The following is an 18730-nucleotide window of genomic DNA, read 5'->3' on the forward strand; positions in this document are numbered from 1 at the left end:
GCCGGCATGGGACGGGGCGCCGCCCCGGCGGGTAGGTGCGGGGAGAGCGGAGCGGGGCAGGGCCGGGCCGGGCCTGCCGCCCTCAGCGGGGGTGGCCGTCGCTCCCCTCGGGGCCCGGCAGCGGGGGCAGGTGCCGGGCGGGCCGCGGGGCGCGATGTCTGCGGAGAAGCGATCCGGCGCCGGGCGGGATGTCCCGGAGCTGACGGGCCGGGCCGGGAGGAGCGGGGCTCGGCGGAGTGCGCAGGTAGCGCGTCCTGAGCGGGGCGGGGAGGAAACGCTTCTCACCTCGTGTGAGCGCGGAAAGCCAGTGCGCGACGCCTGGGGGGAGCTGAGCGAGGCAGAACCCCGCTGAGCCCCGCACTCGGTGGTTGTGAAAAAAGGGCTTTTTCTATTATTTTTTTTTCTTGAGTGTTTTCTATGAAGCAGAGAAAGTCATTTCTGAGCAAGAAAGGGAGAGGCTTTGGCTGCGAGACTCGCTGGTTCCCTGGCAGACAAACCCGAGATTAAGCTGGGCATAAACTTGTAAAGTTGTGATTGAATAATGGAATAATTTACTGAAGGACGTGTTCTTACTGGAGCGAGTCTCTGAAGGTCATCACACACTGTGCTGGTCCCACGTTATGTAAATATTGTGAAGTCCGGGGCTGATTTTATTACCTCTGTTCTTCACACTAAAGAAGGAAGCACGGGGAGATGTGCTGTCTGCGCCTGTTCTCCCTGGAAAGGCAGCCGGTGCTGAGGGGAGGTGGTGGCAGAGCAGCCGGGGGTCCCCCCACTGTTTGCTGTGCAGTGCTGCCTTTGAGTGCGGGGGTTTTATTGGTGATGTGCTCGTGGCTTTGCCGTGTATAAGCAAACTGATGTCCGCTTCAAGAAATAAACTTTACAGGCATCTACTTAAAATAGCCCTCTCCTCGTGATTAATTTTTGTGAATCTTTTGAGTGTGGTAGGTCTGCCCTCACCAGTTATGGTAGAGGGAGGTTATTCTTGTGAAAACTGGGAGGAGATTGACAGTGCTGTTAGGCTATTCTTGATTTTGTAAAATTATTTATTTAATGCCTGTCGGATTCTGAGAAGTTGAAGCAACAATTGACTGCATACAAAGCAGCAGAGAAGAGTTGAAGTTTACCAGTGGCACGTGGCCAGTTTCCATTACCTAGACCTCTGCAACTACTGTCATGTGTTATCTTGCTCTCATACTTTGCACAGAGGTACAGCGTTAAAGGTAGCTGTGGTCAAAGTGCCTCAAGTTAAAGTCAACAGGCATGTGTGAGTACTGAGAGCTGCCCTGGCAATGCATATTCCATCCTCTTCGCCTGCAGCCTGCAGTGCAGCTGGTGAGCATGGTGATGTGGGTGATTCAGATTGCTGCAATGGGGTCCTGTGGTCTTAATGTTCACTATTGGTAGCCACGGAGGGTAGATAAGATGCTGCACAGTGCAGGTTATTTTTTTCCGTGTTTTTCCTCTCAGGACCTTTTTCTGTCCTTCCTGCAAACCTCCTCACCCGCTCCCTAGAATTACATGGATGTGACTTCAGTCACTCTGAACTTGGAATATCTTGGTAAAGATAGAGAGATTCCCTACACCTATAATTCATTGCCCTTGTATAAGTGCTTTCCAGTACCATCCTAAATGACTGCATGCTATTTTTTCCCTGTATAACTAGGTTTTCAGCTGTTACACAGAACTGCACCTTTTTGAAGACTAAATTAGGGGTTGGAACTTGCTTTCCAATTCTGGCAGAAACTGGACAGTGAAATAAAACTATGGTATGAAGGAGACTTTCTTATTCCTAAGTAAGGCACTGAAGTGCTGTCTCGCAGAACTGGATTCATATGTTTTACAGGACAAGCTTCCTCTACCAAGTACACTATTGTATTCTTCCTCATGCTTAGGTCTCTGGATGTGATTTGTGGATACACTGATGTGGGCAGGTGCAATGGAGCAGTTTGTTGTGTTTTGGAGGATGAAATGTTCTGTGGCATCCCGTGCCTTGAAAAATCAGTGCCTCTAGCTGGGCACTACAAACTTGTGCACTCTTTCCTTTGCCATGATTCTTGCCAGGTAAAAGGGAGATAATAGTCATGAATTCATGAGAAGTAGGGGAAATAAGTTAACTTTTAAGAAGCCTATAAATACTATACTGATAGAGAAATTAATCATCCTGCTTGTAGAACGCTGTATAAGTAGGAGATACTAAGCAATATATGAGGTCACAGACGTAAGAAAGCTGATTAAAAATGATTGTTTGTTTTAATAGATATTCATATTCATGAATGTGAGCACTGATTGCTATTCACTGAAATTAGAATGAGGATCTTTATGCTTCTTAGTGCTTATCTTTCTTTGTGTCATTTTAATCTGCTTCTTTTTAAATACACAGAGATAAATGGGTAGAACTTGATTCTTTCGTAAAGAGTCCTGGGTTAATAAAGATACAAGGGAAATGACTGCCTCTGTCCTGCAGAGATGTCAGGCTACAACACTCCTTGTTTTCCTTCGTGGAGGGAAGGGGATAGAAAAGTTAAGCTTCCTTCATTTTCTTCTTGCTTTGATCATGCTGATCTGTGCCTCTGGTGTGGCTTATCCGAGTCATAAGCAGTAAAAGCTGTAGCAGTGCCAGACTTCTTGAATGCTGGGACATGCTGTACCTTTTGGCCTAATTTGTTACATTTCAACAGCTGCTGTCTTGGGAGCATGAGTGGAGGCTGGCAGGAATGGGCTTGTGGAAGGTATGACTGGTGGAAATGGCTGCTTACTCTTTGCTCCTGTGATTATGCCTCAGAGGAGAGGATGGGCGCACGGCACAGAACAGGAGTGTTTCTCCCAGCTTGGTGTTTTCTCTCTTCTCACTGCTGACCTGTTGAAGGCGTGCAGTGCTGCAGTTGGCACCGGGCTGGGATTACCCTGGAGAAATGGATTCTCATCATAGGTGAAGAACTTTTACCAAAACTCTTGAATACCTGAGGAAATAAGTGAGTAGTGTGGTATGGTGCAGATGAGACGTGAAGTCAGGGAAGGCAGCAGTGAAAAGTAAATAAGCCCCAAATAGATGAGTAATGAAGGAAAATATTGTTAATTTATAGAATTAAAAATCTATATTAGCTGGCAGGTAATAATTGGCAGATGGCTTGCCTGCTATGGGAGAAACTTGTCAGTTTCCAAGATGGTTTTGTGAAACCTGTAAATGCTGACCTCATTAGCATGGACTGAGGGAATGCCATCTTGAACACTACTCTTCCTTTGTTTTCTTAATGCTTCAATAAAATCACTTTAATTTGTGAAAATTCATCGGATATTGTTGGTGCTAAATTAACTGTTTCCAGGGAAAAGAAATACATCCTGCTAATATGAAGTTATTTTTTCCTTGTAAGGATATGAACAGCCAACAGAGACATTACTTAATCAAGCTGGCTTTCTGACCTCTGCCCCGAGCCTTGCTAATTATGTGCTTTTGAATCTTCTCCACTTCCAGTGTCTTCTGCTTGGTCACCTTATTTTCTGTCAGCATAACAAATTCAAGTGGGGCTTATTCTTCCTACAGGTGTTGGTTTTTTTTTTTTACCTGTGGCTTGCTAAGTTCTGGCATGTCTGTTAATATATCGGGGCATGCTAAATAACCTAAGATTAACTAATAGCTCTAAACAGACAGAGGAACAATAATTAGTTGGCAAATTATTTAAACTTATTGGGTTGTTAGGCAAAAAAAAAAATTGCGTGAGCTTTCAGCCTCCTGCTGCCTCATCTGTATAACTGGAAGCCAGTCCTGTGGGACACATTCCTGTCTGGTCAGTTTTGGTTCCAAATCTCTGCAGAAGGAAAGGTGTAGAAAGATATTTCTGAAAAACTGAGAAGGGTGAAACTTTCCTTGATAATTGCAGCCGTCCTGCTCTTCCAGCAGCAGAAAGCTCCTCGGGGCCCCTGCGTTGGTTCTTAGCAATCATTTTGGTGTAGCTGTGTTCTGGGACCCTGCGTGCTGATGTTTGTGAGGAGTGCAGCAGCTCCCGAGCGTTAGATAACACTGCGACTTAACCTGAGGGATCGCACTGAGTAACGCTGCGCTCACTAACTGCAAATCAGTATGTCAGAACAATAGTGTGAGGACCAGTGCCAAGTTTGTTTTAAAAGAGCAGTGTAGGCTGTTGTTACTGATACCAGCCCTAATCTTTTTGAGTGTCGGGTTTGTTTTATGCTGCTGTAAACAGGGGCACGTTGTATTTCAGGAGGCGTTTGGTGTTGTTTTTTTGTGTTTTTTTTTAAGCGTAAAGCTACTGAAATAGATTTCCAGGTGTAAAAATTGACTTCTCCAAATTCTATTGACTGTAAAGCAGTGTTTATCATCCTGTCACAGATGGTGATTCTCAAGGTCATGTCTGCTTGGAGGTGTGCCTCCATTAGTCCTTCCATTGCCGTGACCTTTGTGGTTCACGGCAAGAATGCAGAAGTCTCACTTCAGCTGGAGAAATTAGGGCTTGGAAGCTATTCAGCAAAAAAGCATGAAAGAGAAGCAAGTAGTCTGCTGTTTCTGGGTTTTTGGAGAGTCTCACGAAGCTTTTATTAACTCTTCTTAAAGGAAATATGCTGCCATGCAGGGAGGGTAAGTTTTTCATTAACCAATACCCAGTTAAAGTGTAGGAAGAAATGTCAGATTTTCTAGTGAAGAGTAATCACAGGCACAACCCCATTGAGATCCGTTCTCAGGCTTGTGTTGCTCAACAGTTGCAAATGATCTGGAACAGAGGCTGAATAATGAAGTGGTGATATATGCTAAGAATTGCAAAATGAGAGTAGTAGAAACAAAAGGTGGTTGAGTTGCTGAAGGTTCTTGTGCTAGTTGGTGGTATTAAAGGAAATATTAAAACAGAACCCCTGGATTGCCCAGAACCTTTCTGTGTCTGTGATCTGCTTTGATGGGAGCTTTGCAGGTTTGCAGTGCACGTGTGCCTGTTTTTAGCATGGTTCCTGGAGCACCGCTCAGTCGCATCTAGTTCTGTACTGGAAGAGGTGAGCAGTCAGACCTTATTCATCTTTCCTGTGCCATTCATGATTTTCTAGGCTATCCTATTCTTCCCAAGTCTTCTCTTTCAGTCTGAAGTGCTTTATCATGCCTGGTTGCTCATCACTTAAAAGCTTTACCAACCCTTTGGGTTACTCTTGTTGCCCATCTGCTGCTCCTTCCCCTGAGGCTGTGCCAGTATCTCCGTTCTTGTTTAGAACTTTCCGTGATAGGTCCTGACAAGGGACAGTAGTGTCCTTTCCTTTGAAAAAAGAGGAAGGAAGAGAGAAGATATGAATTTACTCAGGTGCTTGGGAGAACTGACATTTGAGAATGTCTGGGCTGAAGAATGCTCTGTGAGTCTTGGAAGGTGAGAGCACTGTGTAGTGATGGTGTTTTTGAAAGGCAGTTTAGAAATTCATTTCTGAATACATTTTTCATCTATTCTGGATCTTGTGTGCAGTTTGGCTTCCTGCATCATAAAAATACACTTTGCTTTGAGGTCGATGACTTGAATGAGATGAATCCCACGTCTGCTTCATTTTCTTTGCAAGAATGCTGACAAAGTTCAGGAAAGGGCTGCAGCATTGACTTGGAAGACATCTGTATTGCAAAACGTCTGTAAATCGTAGAGAAAGGTAGGAGTTGGTTTGATCATAACATGCCTGTATTTGCAGGTGAGGAAACCTCACTCCCTGAAAGATTTTTCTAGATTATCTTAAGAAAACCTGATGCCTGTTTGCTGGAACTTGGTGTTAAACGTGCTCAAATGAGAAGAAGTCATTATTTCTGTACAGTGAATGTAATTAAGCATTGAAGAACTCAGAATGAATGTAATAAGGAATATGCTGTGGTTCAAAGAGAGGTTTGTTTGGCTGCAGCAGATCCCCTGGCAGGGGTAAAGGCAGCTCTTGGAGACGTTGGTCTTGGAGACGTTGCAGTTTCTCAAACCTTGCTGGTTTAAGTGGTGTGTGCACTTCTGATCCTATAATTTCACAGGTAAATTTTGTGCTGGAATTGAAATGTTTGCACATGTGTCAATATGGGAAGAAAAGGTAAATTTTCTTAGTTTTGTGTCCAGCCTGCTTTGAAAGGTAACTTGTGGTGGCCATTTGTAAATTGGGTCCTTTGTGGTGTGGGTCAAAATAACACACAAATGGTTCATTGCAGCACTTCTGCTCAGTTCAGCAGATGAGCAGTTCCAGCAAAGGTGGAACATCCGATGGTTTTAATACCAGATTTCCTAAGACTTTTCCAGCGTCTGTAGAATGCTTTATAAAATCACCAGTCGCCGTGCTGACTGGGATGGGGCCGTTGGAGCTGTGGCTGCTGTGTGATCTGAGCTTCTTTGGCTTTTGTGGACTGTGGCTCTGTGTCAGCTCCTTCTGATGCTGCACAGCAACTCTTCAACAACTGAGTCACCTCTTCTATTTTCATCTCCATCCTCTGAGTCTGTATTTGCACGTGTGCTTTGTAATCTCGGTTGACAATATTACGACTTGGGCCACATAGGAAGAAGCATAATGATAAATCCCAAGGTCCAGTACCACTCTGCAATGGCTTGTGGAATTGTAGAACTTACAGGAGTAAGTGAATACTTTTTCCTGTTATTTACTGAAGTACCAAAGGCTGCCTGACATTTGTGCTTTGCAAGAAAACATCACTTTATGTGCCAGCTTTTGTTTTCTATAATCAATGTAATTTGCTGTTCAATAGAACGTGAACAAAATCCATGCATTTCTGAATGAGAAGATGCAGTTAAGCTGCTTTTTGGCACAACCAGCTCCTCTAAGAGCTAGGATGTGGCACCTGATCACATAGCTGGGGTGGTGCTTCTGAAACCACCTTGATGACTTGTCAAAAGGCAAAGCTATTGATTTTTCTTTTTATTTTTTGTCCCCTCTGTTATTTTTATAGAAGTATCCAAGCTGGAGAACTTACCCTACCACCTCTTCTGCTTGAAGCAAGCATGCTTACATAGTGAGTGACACCTTTGCTGTGTACGGATGCAGAAAGGGCTGGTTTGCTCTTAGGGTTACTGCTAATATTGTTGCTAGTCTTGGAATGAAGGAAAAGCTGTGCTTACCATGAAGCTTTCAGAGGCAGCAGAGGCCTGTTCCTGGCTTGCTAGGGTCCATCTGCACATAAGCCAAGTTGCTGGCTGGTGGATCCCTAGCTTACAGATTGTCATTGTTCAGTTACTTTACTTGAACATAATCTTTACATGAATAGAATTTCTTGTGTGCTGTAGAGTAACCTTTTATATTATTAGTATCTGCAATAATTTTTTCCCTTGGAAAGTGATTCATTTCTTCTTGCAGATAGGGGAGACATGAAGCATTATTCTGCAGTCACACAAGAAGCCCTATTCATTCACAGTTTATATTGTGAAACCAACCCTGTATCCTTAGGGTTGGAGTTGGTTTCGTGGCAGCAGTCCTAATTACTGAATCTATCTCCAGCATATCTGAACTGGGGGCTGTTTAGAAGCACAACTGGAATGAAATGGGAGGTCGAAAAGATGGAAATATGGATGTTTCTTAATGCACTCAGTCTTTCCATTGTTGCTGTTCATAAATAGTAGATTTGAGTCACCAGCCCAAAGTCTCAACAAAAGCCCATTCAAGCTCAATTTGAGACCAGATTCCCAGATCTGGTAACAGGAAGATTTTGTCTTAACTGGGTTTATATGCTGGATCATGTTTGGTGGTTCAGTGTCAAATAAAGCTGTGAGCTGAGTGCTGCTAATCCTGGTCAAGTAAAGCCGGTGGAGGAGTGAGAAATGCAGTTTGTACTCTGTGTGTGTGTGCATTTGTGCCGCCTGGGAAGTTACTGGTCTTGGCTGTGTGTAGCTGGAGACAAGTGCTTCAGTGCCTTGAGATAGCTTAGCACGTTTCTGCAGACAGTGAAAATAAGGCAAGTGATATTCACTGAGAAGACATTAAACTAAAGACATTAAAAAGAGGCTATTAGATTTTTAATATTCATTCTCTGTTTACTTCTTTCCCTGCCGCAACAGTAAAAGGGCTGAAGACATCTGAGCACGGAGGAGGAGGTCGTGTTGTGACAGCTGTGACATGTCTGTGTCTTGATTGTGTTGGCTCCTGGATGTGGTGGTACCAGAGAAACACAGCCTGGTTGGGAAGAGGTTACAGAATGCAGCAAGCGTGGCTGTGCAGCATCCTTCCTCTAAGGGGCTGACTGCTTGAGCATGGCTGAGCAGTGGCTTAGGGCTTAAGCACGTAGAATTATTTGGAAAGTGGAGATGATAGGAGGAGCTGCTTCATGTGTTGTTGAGCATATCTGGAAAAGCAAAACTGAACTGAAGAAGCAGCGGTTTAGGCTGAGAATCTGAGACTTCATTTTGACAAATCCTTGTGGAGTAATCTTAATGACATGAAAAGCTTCAGTGTTTGAAGATAGCTTAAAGGGTGGGAGAAACTTAAGCCCAATGGAAGGAGTACATATACAAGGGGGAAGCAACCCCTTGGAGTGATAGAGGAGTCAGAGAGATTTAACGTGTTATTTCTATGATTAGGGAATAGCTTTGTCAAGATGCAATTGTTTCCCAAATTATGTACATCTCAGACAGTCTTCCTTGGTGGTAAAACTTGTTCATTAGAAAAGTAGGGAAGAGAGGACTGGAGCAATTGTGAAGAGCAGTCTTCTGTTGTGACTCATGGAGGAGGGAGGAAGGAGCTCTGAACAAGTCTCATGCTTTTTTGGAAACAATATTGACTTTTCTAATCTCTTCTTTTGATGGCCTCTGTTTTCTCTAAGCATCATGGAACTTTTCTTTCGGGAGATGCTGGGAAGTTTGTTGATGGAGAGTCAAAAAAGAGCAAGCAGCAAATAGACTTTTACCTCTGAAAGTGTTAGAAGGCTCTTGGAGTGCAGAGATCATTAGACTTCTTGGAGTCATGGAAGCATGGGTTTTCCTGCCTGAACAAAGCCTGCTAAGTCTTATAAGATGAGCACGTTGGTGAGCCATTTTTTAAACTGTGGCTCTGATTCAGCGAAGCATTAAACGCACCTGATTGTGGAGCCTGAGAGTCAGTGACTGGAGGGTGTGGAGTCTTATTACCTAGGCTTCTGCTCCACGTATAAGGACCCCAGGGTTTAAAAATGGTTCTGTTTACGCCCTTTATCCTCTGACTCAGTGCTGTGGCTGGGGCACACCCCATACCTCTGATCATCCCTTTGGAAGGCTCTCCTGTGCCTGTGGGGCTTTGGGGCAATGCCAGTGGGTGCAGGGAGGAGCAGTATGGGGCAGGCACAGAAGCGCGCTGTGAAGCTGGCCCTGGTACAACAGACAGATTGGCCTGTGGTGCTTGATAGGCAGGTGGCAGCCTGTTACAGACACCAGCCTGGTAGTTGGAGCAGTTGCTACTTCATCTTGCATGCAATCGTTGCAATGTTTTATGTAATCCACGGAACAAATCAGAAAGGGTTCTGCGTGCAATTCTACTTAATTGTAATGAGCAGATTTGATGTGTTTATGAATCCCATCAAATAATCTTAAAATCAGTTCTTTTCAACTTGAAATGAAGGATTTATAATACATAAAATGTCAATGTTCAGCAGGATGGGTTTGTTTTTTGTTTTTTGTACAATTTAACCATTATGATAGGAAATGCAACCATAAATGCTTACTCTGAGTGTAAAATTCTCAATTCTGATTTTCACAGACAGAACCTCTACACAAATGCTATTTTCTGCTCTTGGTGTCTACACCAGCAGACTTATTTAAGAAGTCTGTTACGCTATTTATGGGTTATAGGAGAATAAAAAAAGCAGTTCTGCCTTAAAATGTTTGCCATAGTCCCAGAGACCTTGGTGAAAGGCTAATGGAAGTAGCCTTTATGAAAGGCCAAACATTTTTAGAGGCATTCATCTGCTTTGCTTGAGGCTGTTTGCAGTGCTTTATAATCCAGAGAATTTGGAAATCCTGAAAGTGCTTGTTTTCCTTGTGTTAGAGGGTCTTGGGAAATGAAAGCCAGAAATTTGCAACGTGATCACAGTGTTGTGTACCGTTAGAATTAAAGGTAATGTTTTGCACAGAATAGGAAAGAGGGGGGAAATAAGCAAGTTTGGAAAAAAGAAATCAATGAGTGGTTAAAATAGAGCTGTTAAAATGGCAACACAGCAACACACAGCCCGTGTATAAATATAGGCTAGCTCCTTAGCAGTGTTCTTATATGGTAGATCTGAGTGAAGGAAAAATATCAGCCTGTTCTCACTCCATACAAGCCTGAATGCTGGTTGGTAAGGTCTGATGCCATTTGTTTGGTGTCAGAAAAGGCTGTATCTTACATGTCAGTTGTAATGACTCTTGTTTCTCTTTCTCTTGCAGGGACCTTCCTTAACAATGTGAGAAGGGACTCACTCAAGCATACTGTGGATTTTTTATCTGTACATACCACTTGATTATTGTCTGTGTTCTACTGATCAACCTGAAAAGAAAGATCAAACAAAAATTGTTGTCAGCTTTGCCCTAAAGCTGCCTGAAATTTATGACTCCTTTTGGAGAAACTACCTGGACTGTTAGAAATGGAGCAGCTCAGGCTGTGTCTCTGATCAGCAGAGCTCTCTGCGTGGAGTACAGAAATCAAGTTGCCTTAAGTCAAACCATATGCAGGTTGCACTAATTGTTGTAACTACTGCTGATACCACTCCAGACTTCACTAGGACTTTCCAAGACAGTTGTTTCTCACGTGGCTTGAATGTTTTCAACTGATGTTTGAATATTTCTATTCAATCTGGTGTGGCTGTGCAAAGTCAAAGGGGTTTATTTTTGCCTGCTAAATTAATGGTGAATTTTGAAGCCTCACTTCCGAGTGGGATCTGTGCTATGGCAGCAACCTACAGGCTTATGGTCACAACTGTGAACTGCTACAGCAGCGTGGTGATAGAACAGCACTTTCAGCACACAGTGCATTACTGCACGGGGACCTGCCAGGTGTTTAAGCAAGGAGTTGCATGTATTGTTGCCCACCACAGTGTGTGTGCAGAACTCGGTGTCCAAGATGCCAACCTAGACCACAAAATTCCAGTTTCTGAAAATGGCCTTGCCTTACCTGGGAATGAGGACTATCAGCAAATACTCCTGAATAATCCCAGAATCAAAAAGGGCTCTTCGGTGCAAGCTTCTGGCAGTTTGAAAGACATTACTGGTGAGGCAATAAATCTCGCCAGTGGTAAAATAAAGGAATTCTCGTTTGAGAAGCTCAAAAACTCTTCCAATCATGTGGCCTACAGAAAGGGGAGGAAAGTTCGTTCAGAATCATTCAGCAGACGATCATTTGATTTTGACATGATTTATGGGCACTTCAGCAACGATGAGAACTCTCCTCCGTGTGGCTTTTTGCAGAGTCCCTCGCCTGTGGAGAAATGGCAGGAGAGCAATGATGCTCCAGAAGTCAGTATGAATCCCATGGTTCCCTTCTCACCTCATTCCTTCTCTGACGAAAACTTCATTACCCAGATTTTGGAGAAGCACAAGCTGGATGGTTCTTCTGGTGGAGATATTAAAGTGTGCTTAGACATCTTGCTCAAGTGCTCAGAGGATCTGAAGAAGTGCACTGACATAATAAAGCACTGCATCAAAAAGAAATCAGCAGACAGTGTTAGTGGAGGGAATAGCAGTGATCCTCTGGCTAGTTCAGAAATGATATACGTGAATCTGATGAGAAGATTTTCTTCATACCTGAAAAAGCTGCCCTTTGAGTTCAAGCCACCTGGGCACAAGGAGGCAGGTGATCTTGGAGAATTAGTGAACTGTTTTCATGGCTTGCAGCAAACTCCCTTTTCGCCAATATTTGGAGATGAGCAGCCACCTAGGTATGAAGATATTATTCAGCTTCCATCCTCAAATGCAGTTCCTGTCAGACCACCAGGCGACCAGTGTGAGGTGACAAGTGCCTCTCAGTCCATCCAAACAAGCACTGTGAGCTTTACCTCAAACTCCCTTTGCAGCACCTCACAGGAGAACACTGTGAGAGCTGTGAAAGATGCTTGTGTTCTACCTCAGTTATCAGCCACAAGCCCTTCTGACTGCACACCTTCCACTGAGGTTTTGTACATCGAGGAAGAGTCAGATGGGGAAAGAGTGTTGGAGAAAACAACGAGGGCAAAGGAGAAGGAGGACTGGGAGAGTTTAAAGCATAGCTACCAGCTATCTGGTTCTTCAGATGCGATTGCTGATGGTAAAGCAGAACCTACCAGGGTAGGAGGTGAACTTTCTCACGCTTCTGAGAAAAGTAATCTTTTAAAACCAGTTTCAGATTCTGTATTGCGTGGTTCTCAAGCTGGCGTCTCCAAAGGAGAACAGACGTGCAAGATAGACAAGGATGAAATAGATAAACTGCTGCTGGACTTGGAGCACTTCTCACAGAAAATGGAGAGTACTTTTAGGGAGCCCCCTCCAAAGGAGAGCGAACCTGCCAGTCTGCAGGTGTTTGGCTGGCAGGGTAGGCCGGTACTACCTGTGGCTCTTGAACCCAAAAGTAAACCCAGTGACCCCACTTCCCCTTTGTCAAAAATCATGGAAACCAATGGTCATAAAATGGAAGAAGATGACAGAGCCCTTTTACTGCGTATCTTAGAAAGCATCGAGGACTTTGCCCAGGAACTAGTGGAATTCCAGACAGGCAAAGGAAGCTTGTCCAAGGAGAAGGAAGTGATGCAAATTCTTCAGGAAACATTATCAACTCCTTCACAGTCCCTCCTTGCAGGGCAAAAAAGCCATGCTGGGGCTGCCTCCAGAGACTCTGTTCCAGCTTTGATTCAGCAGGCACCAGAAGTAATTAAGGTAAGAGGATGAAGCCTTTGAGTGGATAATAAAACAAATGTGGAAAAAAATGTGGAAAAAATGTTACGAGTGGTAAGCAGTTCTTTCGATGCTGCAGTGTGGAATAATGTGCTCAACCTGGCAGTAGTATTGATGCAAAAACGAAAAAGGAAACAAAAAAACTGAGCAAACAAAATGGGCTCTGACGTGCAGTTTCACCTTTCACCTTGTCGTTTTCCTGATGGTGCTCCTGTAGCCTCCTGTTTGCTTGTACTTAAGTGGGTCCTACATAACAGAAGGGCTGAGGCAGTGTTTCAGCTTATTGCTTTATTCCTGGGAGCAGGCACTGGATTGGCTCTCACCAGTTCAGTGAGAACTGGAGGCTCCACCTTGCCCTTTCCCTTCTCAGAGTAACAGCTTCCTTTGTACTGCTTATCAGTGGATCCTGAAGAAAGATCCTCTGTGGTACAACAATGAAACCTAAGAAGATTTATTTATTTATTTCCCTTCCTGTGTCCTCAGTGCACAGAGTGGTTATGGTATCCACACTGCGCATTTCTCAAACAAGAAGCAGGATTTTTTGAGAAGGGTCTGATTGGAAGCCTGCTTTAGAGGGAAGCTGAAGCTCTCTGTCCAGTTCCTAATACTTTCCATTTGAAAACGAGTGCCACGCTTCCATAACAATGCAGTAACAAGGTCCCACAAGGTGCACAGAAGGGCTTCACTTCCCAAAATCCATTTTCCATTTATGTACTTGAGAAGGCGTCCAGGTTATCAGTGAACTCTCAGAGCTCTTTCCAGCAGGAGCGTGGTTTGCATGTCTTCAGGATGTTTGATTTCCTGAAAACACAGGTATTTGGTGCAGTTCTGAAAGGGCTGGGATGGAGAGAAGAATTTTATCTCCCTACATGACATGATTTTTTTTCTTAGTTTTAAGACTAGATGCTCTCCAAGCATTTCTAATTTTTCTCCGTGCATCTTTGCTTATGGAAAATGGCAAATATGACCTTCTTGGATATCTCCAGCAAGCCAAAAGAGCTTCTTCCTCAAAGTGTTGAACTAAGCAGCTTTAAAGGTTCTGAAGCAATCTTTTAATAACTATTCTTGCCTTATGTATTTACAAGATTTTTTTTTTAAACTTGTGAACTTGAAACAAAAATTATCATGTGACATCTGCATTTTGTGGCTGCTTTTGTACAGTACTGAGAACTTGGATATTCTTAGACTGTCAAACAGCTTTTTTCAGTTGGTTCCCTACTGGTTTGTTTCCCTCATTATCCCTGTGGTTTGTGTGTTTGCTCTTAGCCTGCCTTCACAGACATACAGCGTGTACCAGTATTACCGGAGCTCCTCTCGCTTACTACAGCTCAGCTTTGTGCACGTGGCTAGCACCAAAACTCACAGAAGAAAAGAAATGCCTTGGGAAAGCAGAGGAGACCTGGAGGGGCCTGTGCTGCACAGTGCAGCTGGTGCCCTTCAGAGTGGGTTAGCCCTTAGCTGAGTGGACAGAAGTCACCTGAACTGCTGGTTAAACCAGCTATGGCTTTCTCTGTGGTTTGGTGGGGTTTATAGAGAATGTTTTGTGCTCATCACCTCACCTGTAGCATGTAGGGTATAACATGTTGGTTAACTCTGAATCTGGCTGGAGAATTTCCGTGAATTTCTGAAGTGTTTGTTGTATTTTCTTAGGGCTCGTAAATGATTATCAAGTAATTGTACAGCACACATGCAAAAGCGAAAAACAAAAACCTACCAGATCTAACATTGGTGAAAATGCAGTGTGATTTTCATTTCTGATGCTTGTGGCAGTTCCAGTCCCTTGAGCAATGTGGAAGGAAAGGTGAAGCCCCTTCAGGCCAGGCCGCCTGCTGGCTCAGAGTGGCCTATCTGCATTGAAATCTGTGCTAACTTGCATCAGCAACAGATTTTTCCCTTTGTCGTAAGAGCCGGTTATGATCATCCATGCAGAACAATAGAATTACTTGCCTCCTCAATTTCAAAACCAAAATATTTATAAATTAGGAAATGAATACTCAAGAAGTCCATCTATTTTTCAGAGCACGTAATGAGCAAATCATGCTTCTTATAGGCAGTCCAGGAAGCTTTGCATGCTTCCAGGCTGTTTGACATTTCCCAATCTGAGATCCAGTTTTCCGCTGCTTATCTCTGGACTAAGTATTTAGTTTAAAATTTCCTGTTCTGTGTGTCTGCTGTAAGCTGATCTTTCTTATAAAATGTTTTTTGAAATACATGGTTCAGTGAAAACAATTCAGCTGACTAGCTAGGAGCTAGCAAAAAGTACCCCAAATGTTTGCTAGTCCGAGAAGGACCAGCAGCAAACCAAATAGCTGTATTCTTTGTAGGCAGGAGGGCAGTAAGGAGCACAGCTTGGTTGGACTGACAGTTGTGAAGTAAAACTAGAAACAGGGAGTAAGGGAGAAGTAGAAAGTGGGCTGTAGAAATTATCTGATCTACAAATGTGATGACTGATAGATATTTTTTTTGAGGGGAGGGATGGTAAAGTTTTGTTTGAAATGTCTCCTGCAGAGTTCTTGGAAAAGTCAGGGGTGGGTGTTTTTGACCTTAGCTTCTCTGTGCCCTTGCCCTGCAACCTGTGCAGGATGGATGATTTGATGAAGCATTTAAATTTGGTTAATGAATGCTTGCAAAGTGCATAGTGCTGGAGTGTAAGTATGCAATAAAGCCTTTAAGAACCTTACGTGCTCATTCTGCCTTCAGGATCAAGTTTGAAAGTGCAGGGCTCTGCTCCAAGCCCTGCTTATGCATTCTGTTTTAAGAGCTGCTGGGTGAAGTTTGTGAATAGTCTTGAGAGCAGAAACCAGGACAGGAGTTTGATGCCAGCAGAGGCTGCCTCTTCACATCCTGCCTCCACCGAGCACCTCGTATCGAAAGCCTACTTGTGGTGCAGTGAGCTAGAAAGTGTGGTCCTGCCTCCTGTTTCTCTTCCTCATTTCTCCACTTCCCTATTGCATGGCTTTGAACTTTCTTTTTACTTACCCCGATGCTTATGTACAAACTTAATATTTTAAGCTTGTTTTCTGCTAAATGAGTAATTAGAAATTAGCTATGTTGAAGTGCAGTGGGTGGTACAGCTGCCTTTGGTCAAGGAGAGGTGGACCTTGAAGCAGAAAGCTCAGAGCTTACAGGGCTTTTACATTAAATAATCACATTGTCTCAAAATGCATTTGTAATATAATGGAAAACTTCCTGGAATCAGATTTCCTCTACATATGTTACGAATTGTTTGGATCAGATGTTGTGACATCACTCAATTAAGTTATCTGCACTCTTTTCAAACATCAATTATTCACGCTTTCTAATCCCAAATGGTAAAAAAGGAGATTTTGATTGTTTGATAATAGTAATTGAAATAAAGGAAAATAATAAATGAATCTTAAAGTATCTTGGAATCAGAAATGACAAGAAAATTAGGTGAAACTAAGGAATTTAAAGAGCCAATATTAACCACTTAAGGAGACGTGCCTGGCAGGTGGGCTAATTTTGTACTCACAGCAGATACAGATTCTTCTTGCATTAGGTTGGTTTGTCTTAAAACAGACATCTGAAGGTATTGGTGCAAAACTGATATACATTGAATTTTTCAGCCTCGTTGACTCTAAAACCAATAAGAAGTGATGCTATTGCTGGAGAAGCTTGATCTGTTTTGAAGGCATTTGGAGCTGGTGCCCTTTTCAGCTATATAGAATGCACTGGGTTTTTGCAGCCAGACTTGTGCTACAGCTAAATCCTGTGGTGGTTGAATCGTCTGAATGTTTTAGAACCAAGCCTCTAGCTTTAGGCACAGGTGGGATTCTGTCCGTGTTCTGATGGCTGATGAAGGCAGTATGTATTTCTTTAGATACAACATCTTTCACCTTTGTGCTTTACATCGGGTCACTCAAAGCAGAGGACTTTCCAAATTTGCCTGCATTTTGTTCAGTTGATAGGTACCCTGTTGATATACTTTCCTACTGCAGACTGTGAATCCATCCTTTTGCTTCCAGTCTCTCAGAGTGCTGTGTATTTCTGTCTTTATTCATACCCTCCTTTTGTGCTTTGAGGATAAGAGATACCATAATAGGAACCTGCTATTTTGCAAAAATCTGGAATTCAGATTTTTCAAGCTTCAGCTCCAGTTTGCTTTTCTTTTTCTGTGCTATCAGGGTGGTGGTGTAACTGTTTGGAATCTTGAAGTGGTTGATATGTGAATGGGAAATCTTTATTTCAAGAAATAGCGAGTGGTTGCTGGGTTAGTGTGTCTCTTCCATTCATATGTCTTTTAAAGCACAGTGTAGCTGGTCTGGATGCAGCTGTAGAGATAAGAGGTTCCTTGGGGCTACATTTCCTCTGCGATGTGTAAGCAGGGTGAGAGGTCAGTGGAAGGTGAAGCAAGTGCACTTGCCACAGATGACTGGGCATAAATCTCGTGACGTGCTGCTATGTGAGATGTGCAGAGCTCCACGTACAGTGAAGCCTCTTGTGCTCTTTGGGCATTGCTTTAATGTTTAGAAAAAATTGTTAGAGCAAGAAAATATTTGTTCCCATACTTCTGCATACAGATGCATGTGCTTTTTGCTTAACTGCAATCCCATTTAAAACTTTCCTGCCTTCCATTTTCTTTTTTTAGGACTCTTCTCGTTCCTTTCCTTGTCCTGCCCCTCTGTTAGGCCGCACTTTCCTTGGCGAGGCACGTGGCAAACTCAGCTGATGGCGCTGTGGTAACCTTGTGATGGTCTGGAGCTGTGTCTGTGAACACACACCTGCACTTTGGAGCTGCAGAGCGCTCCCAGGTTGCACAACTCAGATACAGCTTCAGTGACCTAACGGGACCTACATGATGCTCTGTGTGATCCGTTCTTGTTCAGATATTCTTTCATAAAGAGCTGAATTCCACAGCCTAGACTTTTACCTTGTTCTGTTGAATGAGGAACAAGAGGAGAAAAAAACATCTTGGGATTTTTGCTACGCAGTTATGAAAACATTAAAAAAATGCCTTATTTGTGTGCTTGCCAAGGGTATTTCAGAGAGGGAAAAAAAAGGGTCTTCATTAAATATCACAGGTTTGTTCTTATACAGCTAGGATAATGAGAGCTTCCTTTTGGACAGGTTGCTTCTGTATCTGTCTGTTGACCAGCCACAGCCTTTTAGGTGATGCTGTTTATGAATTAACCTTGGGCCTTGTGCAGAAGGTGCAGAACATCAGAGCCACGCATGGTCCATTAAAGGCTTTCTGTTAATGAGGATCAGGGACACCTTTCTGTGTCAGAGATAATGTTTTATTAAAAGCAGCCTGGTTGGGTAGAAATTAGATGATGATCTCCATTATTTTGCCCAGAAAGCAAACTGGCAAGTAGCTAGAACTTCTCAAGTCAAAGGTGAGGAGCAGGTTCTGGCTGCGTGTTTGTCCATCGTGTGCAGGAGGAACATTTGTACAGCCTTTGCTCAGTGCTGTTGCGGTAGGAGAGGAGAACACACTTTGAATGAGCTTGCTTAGAGTTCTATAGAAAAAGAGCAGACCGTCTACTGAGAATTGCTTTGCATCTGGCTCGGGGAGCAGCCTCTGCCTTGTGAGAGCTGTGGAAAAGTGAATGAAAAGCATGGCACGTTTTGATGTCTTTATAGAACAATTTTCGTAGAATTGTAGAGTATCTCGAGCTGGAAGGGAGCTACAAGGGTCATAGAGTCCAACTCCTGACTCTGCAATTGTATTCAAATGTCTGAGCTCATTATCCAGGATCATCCCTGTGTGCCTGTTTGGCGTTCAAGAAAGCAGATGATTCGCTTTTTCCAAGCAAGAAGGAAAAATTGATGTTTCCTGAAAATTACAGCCTTTGATTTAGTGTGGAACTGACACTGGTGTCCTGCCTCATCACCTCAAACCACTGATGCTGTGTGCGTGGGTTTTGGCTGAGAGCGTGTGGTTC

The 18730-nt window shown here is 43.4% G+C and overlaps 1 protein-coding gene across 5 annotated transcripts in view; it reads left to right on the forward strand.

Annotated features, from left to right (window-relative positions):
• Positions 1 to 18730, forward strand: part of PPP2R3A (protein phosphatase 2 regulatory subunit B''alpha) — a 52329-nt gene continuing 33599 nt past the window's right edge. For 4 of the 5 annotated variants that reach the window (XR_006169140.1, XR_006169141.1, XM_042820599.1 and 1 more), the window contains exons 1-2: positions 1 to 31; positions 10350 to 12806. Coding sequence is in view for 3 of the 5 variants with exons in the window: in XM_042820599.1 (XP_042676533.1) it covers positions 10806 to 12806 (2001 nt within the window). In the remaining 2 variants the exon portion in view is untranslated. Of the gene's footprint in view, positions 32 to 177; positions 245 to 10349; positions 12807 to 18730 lie in introns of those variants that run through there. The other variant, XM_042820600.1, reaches the window with a different exon arrangement.

Source organism: Centrocercus urophasianus, unplaced genomic scaffold, assembly GCF_019232065.1.
Source record: "Centrocercus urophasianus isolate 14NV4802_14NV808 unplaced genomic scaffold, USGS_Curo_1.0 seq_19, whole genome shotgun sequence".
Taxonomy (NCBI): domain Eukaryota; kingdom Metazoa; phylum Chordata; class Aves; order Galliformes; family Phasianidae; genus Centrocercus; species Centrocercus urophasianus.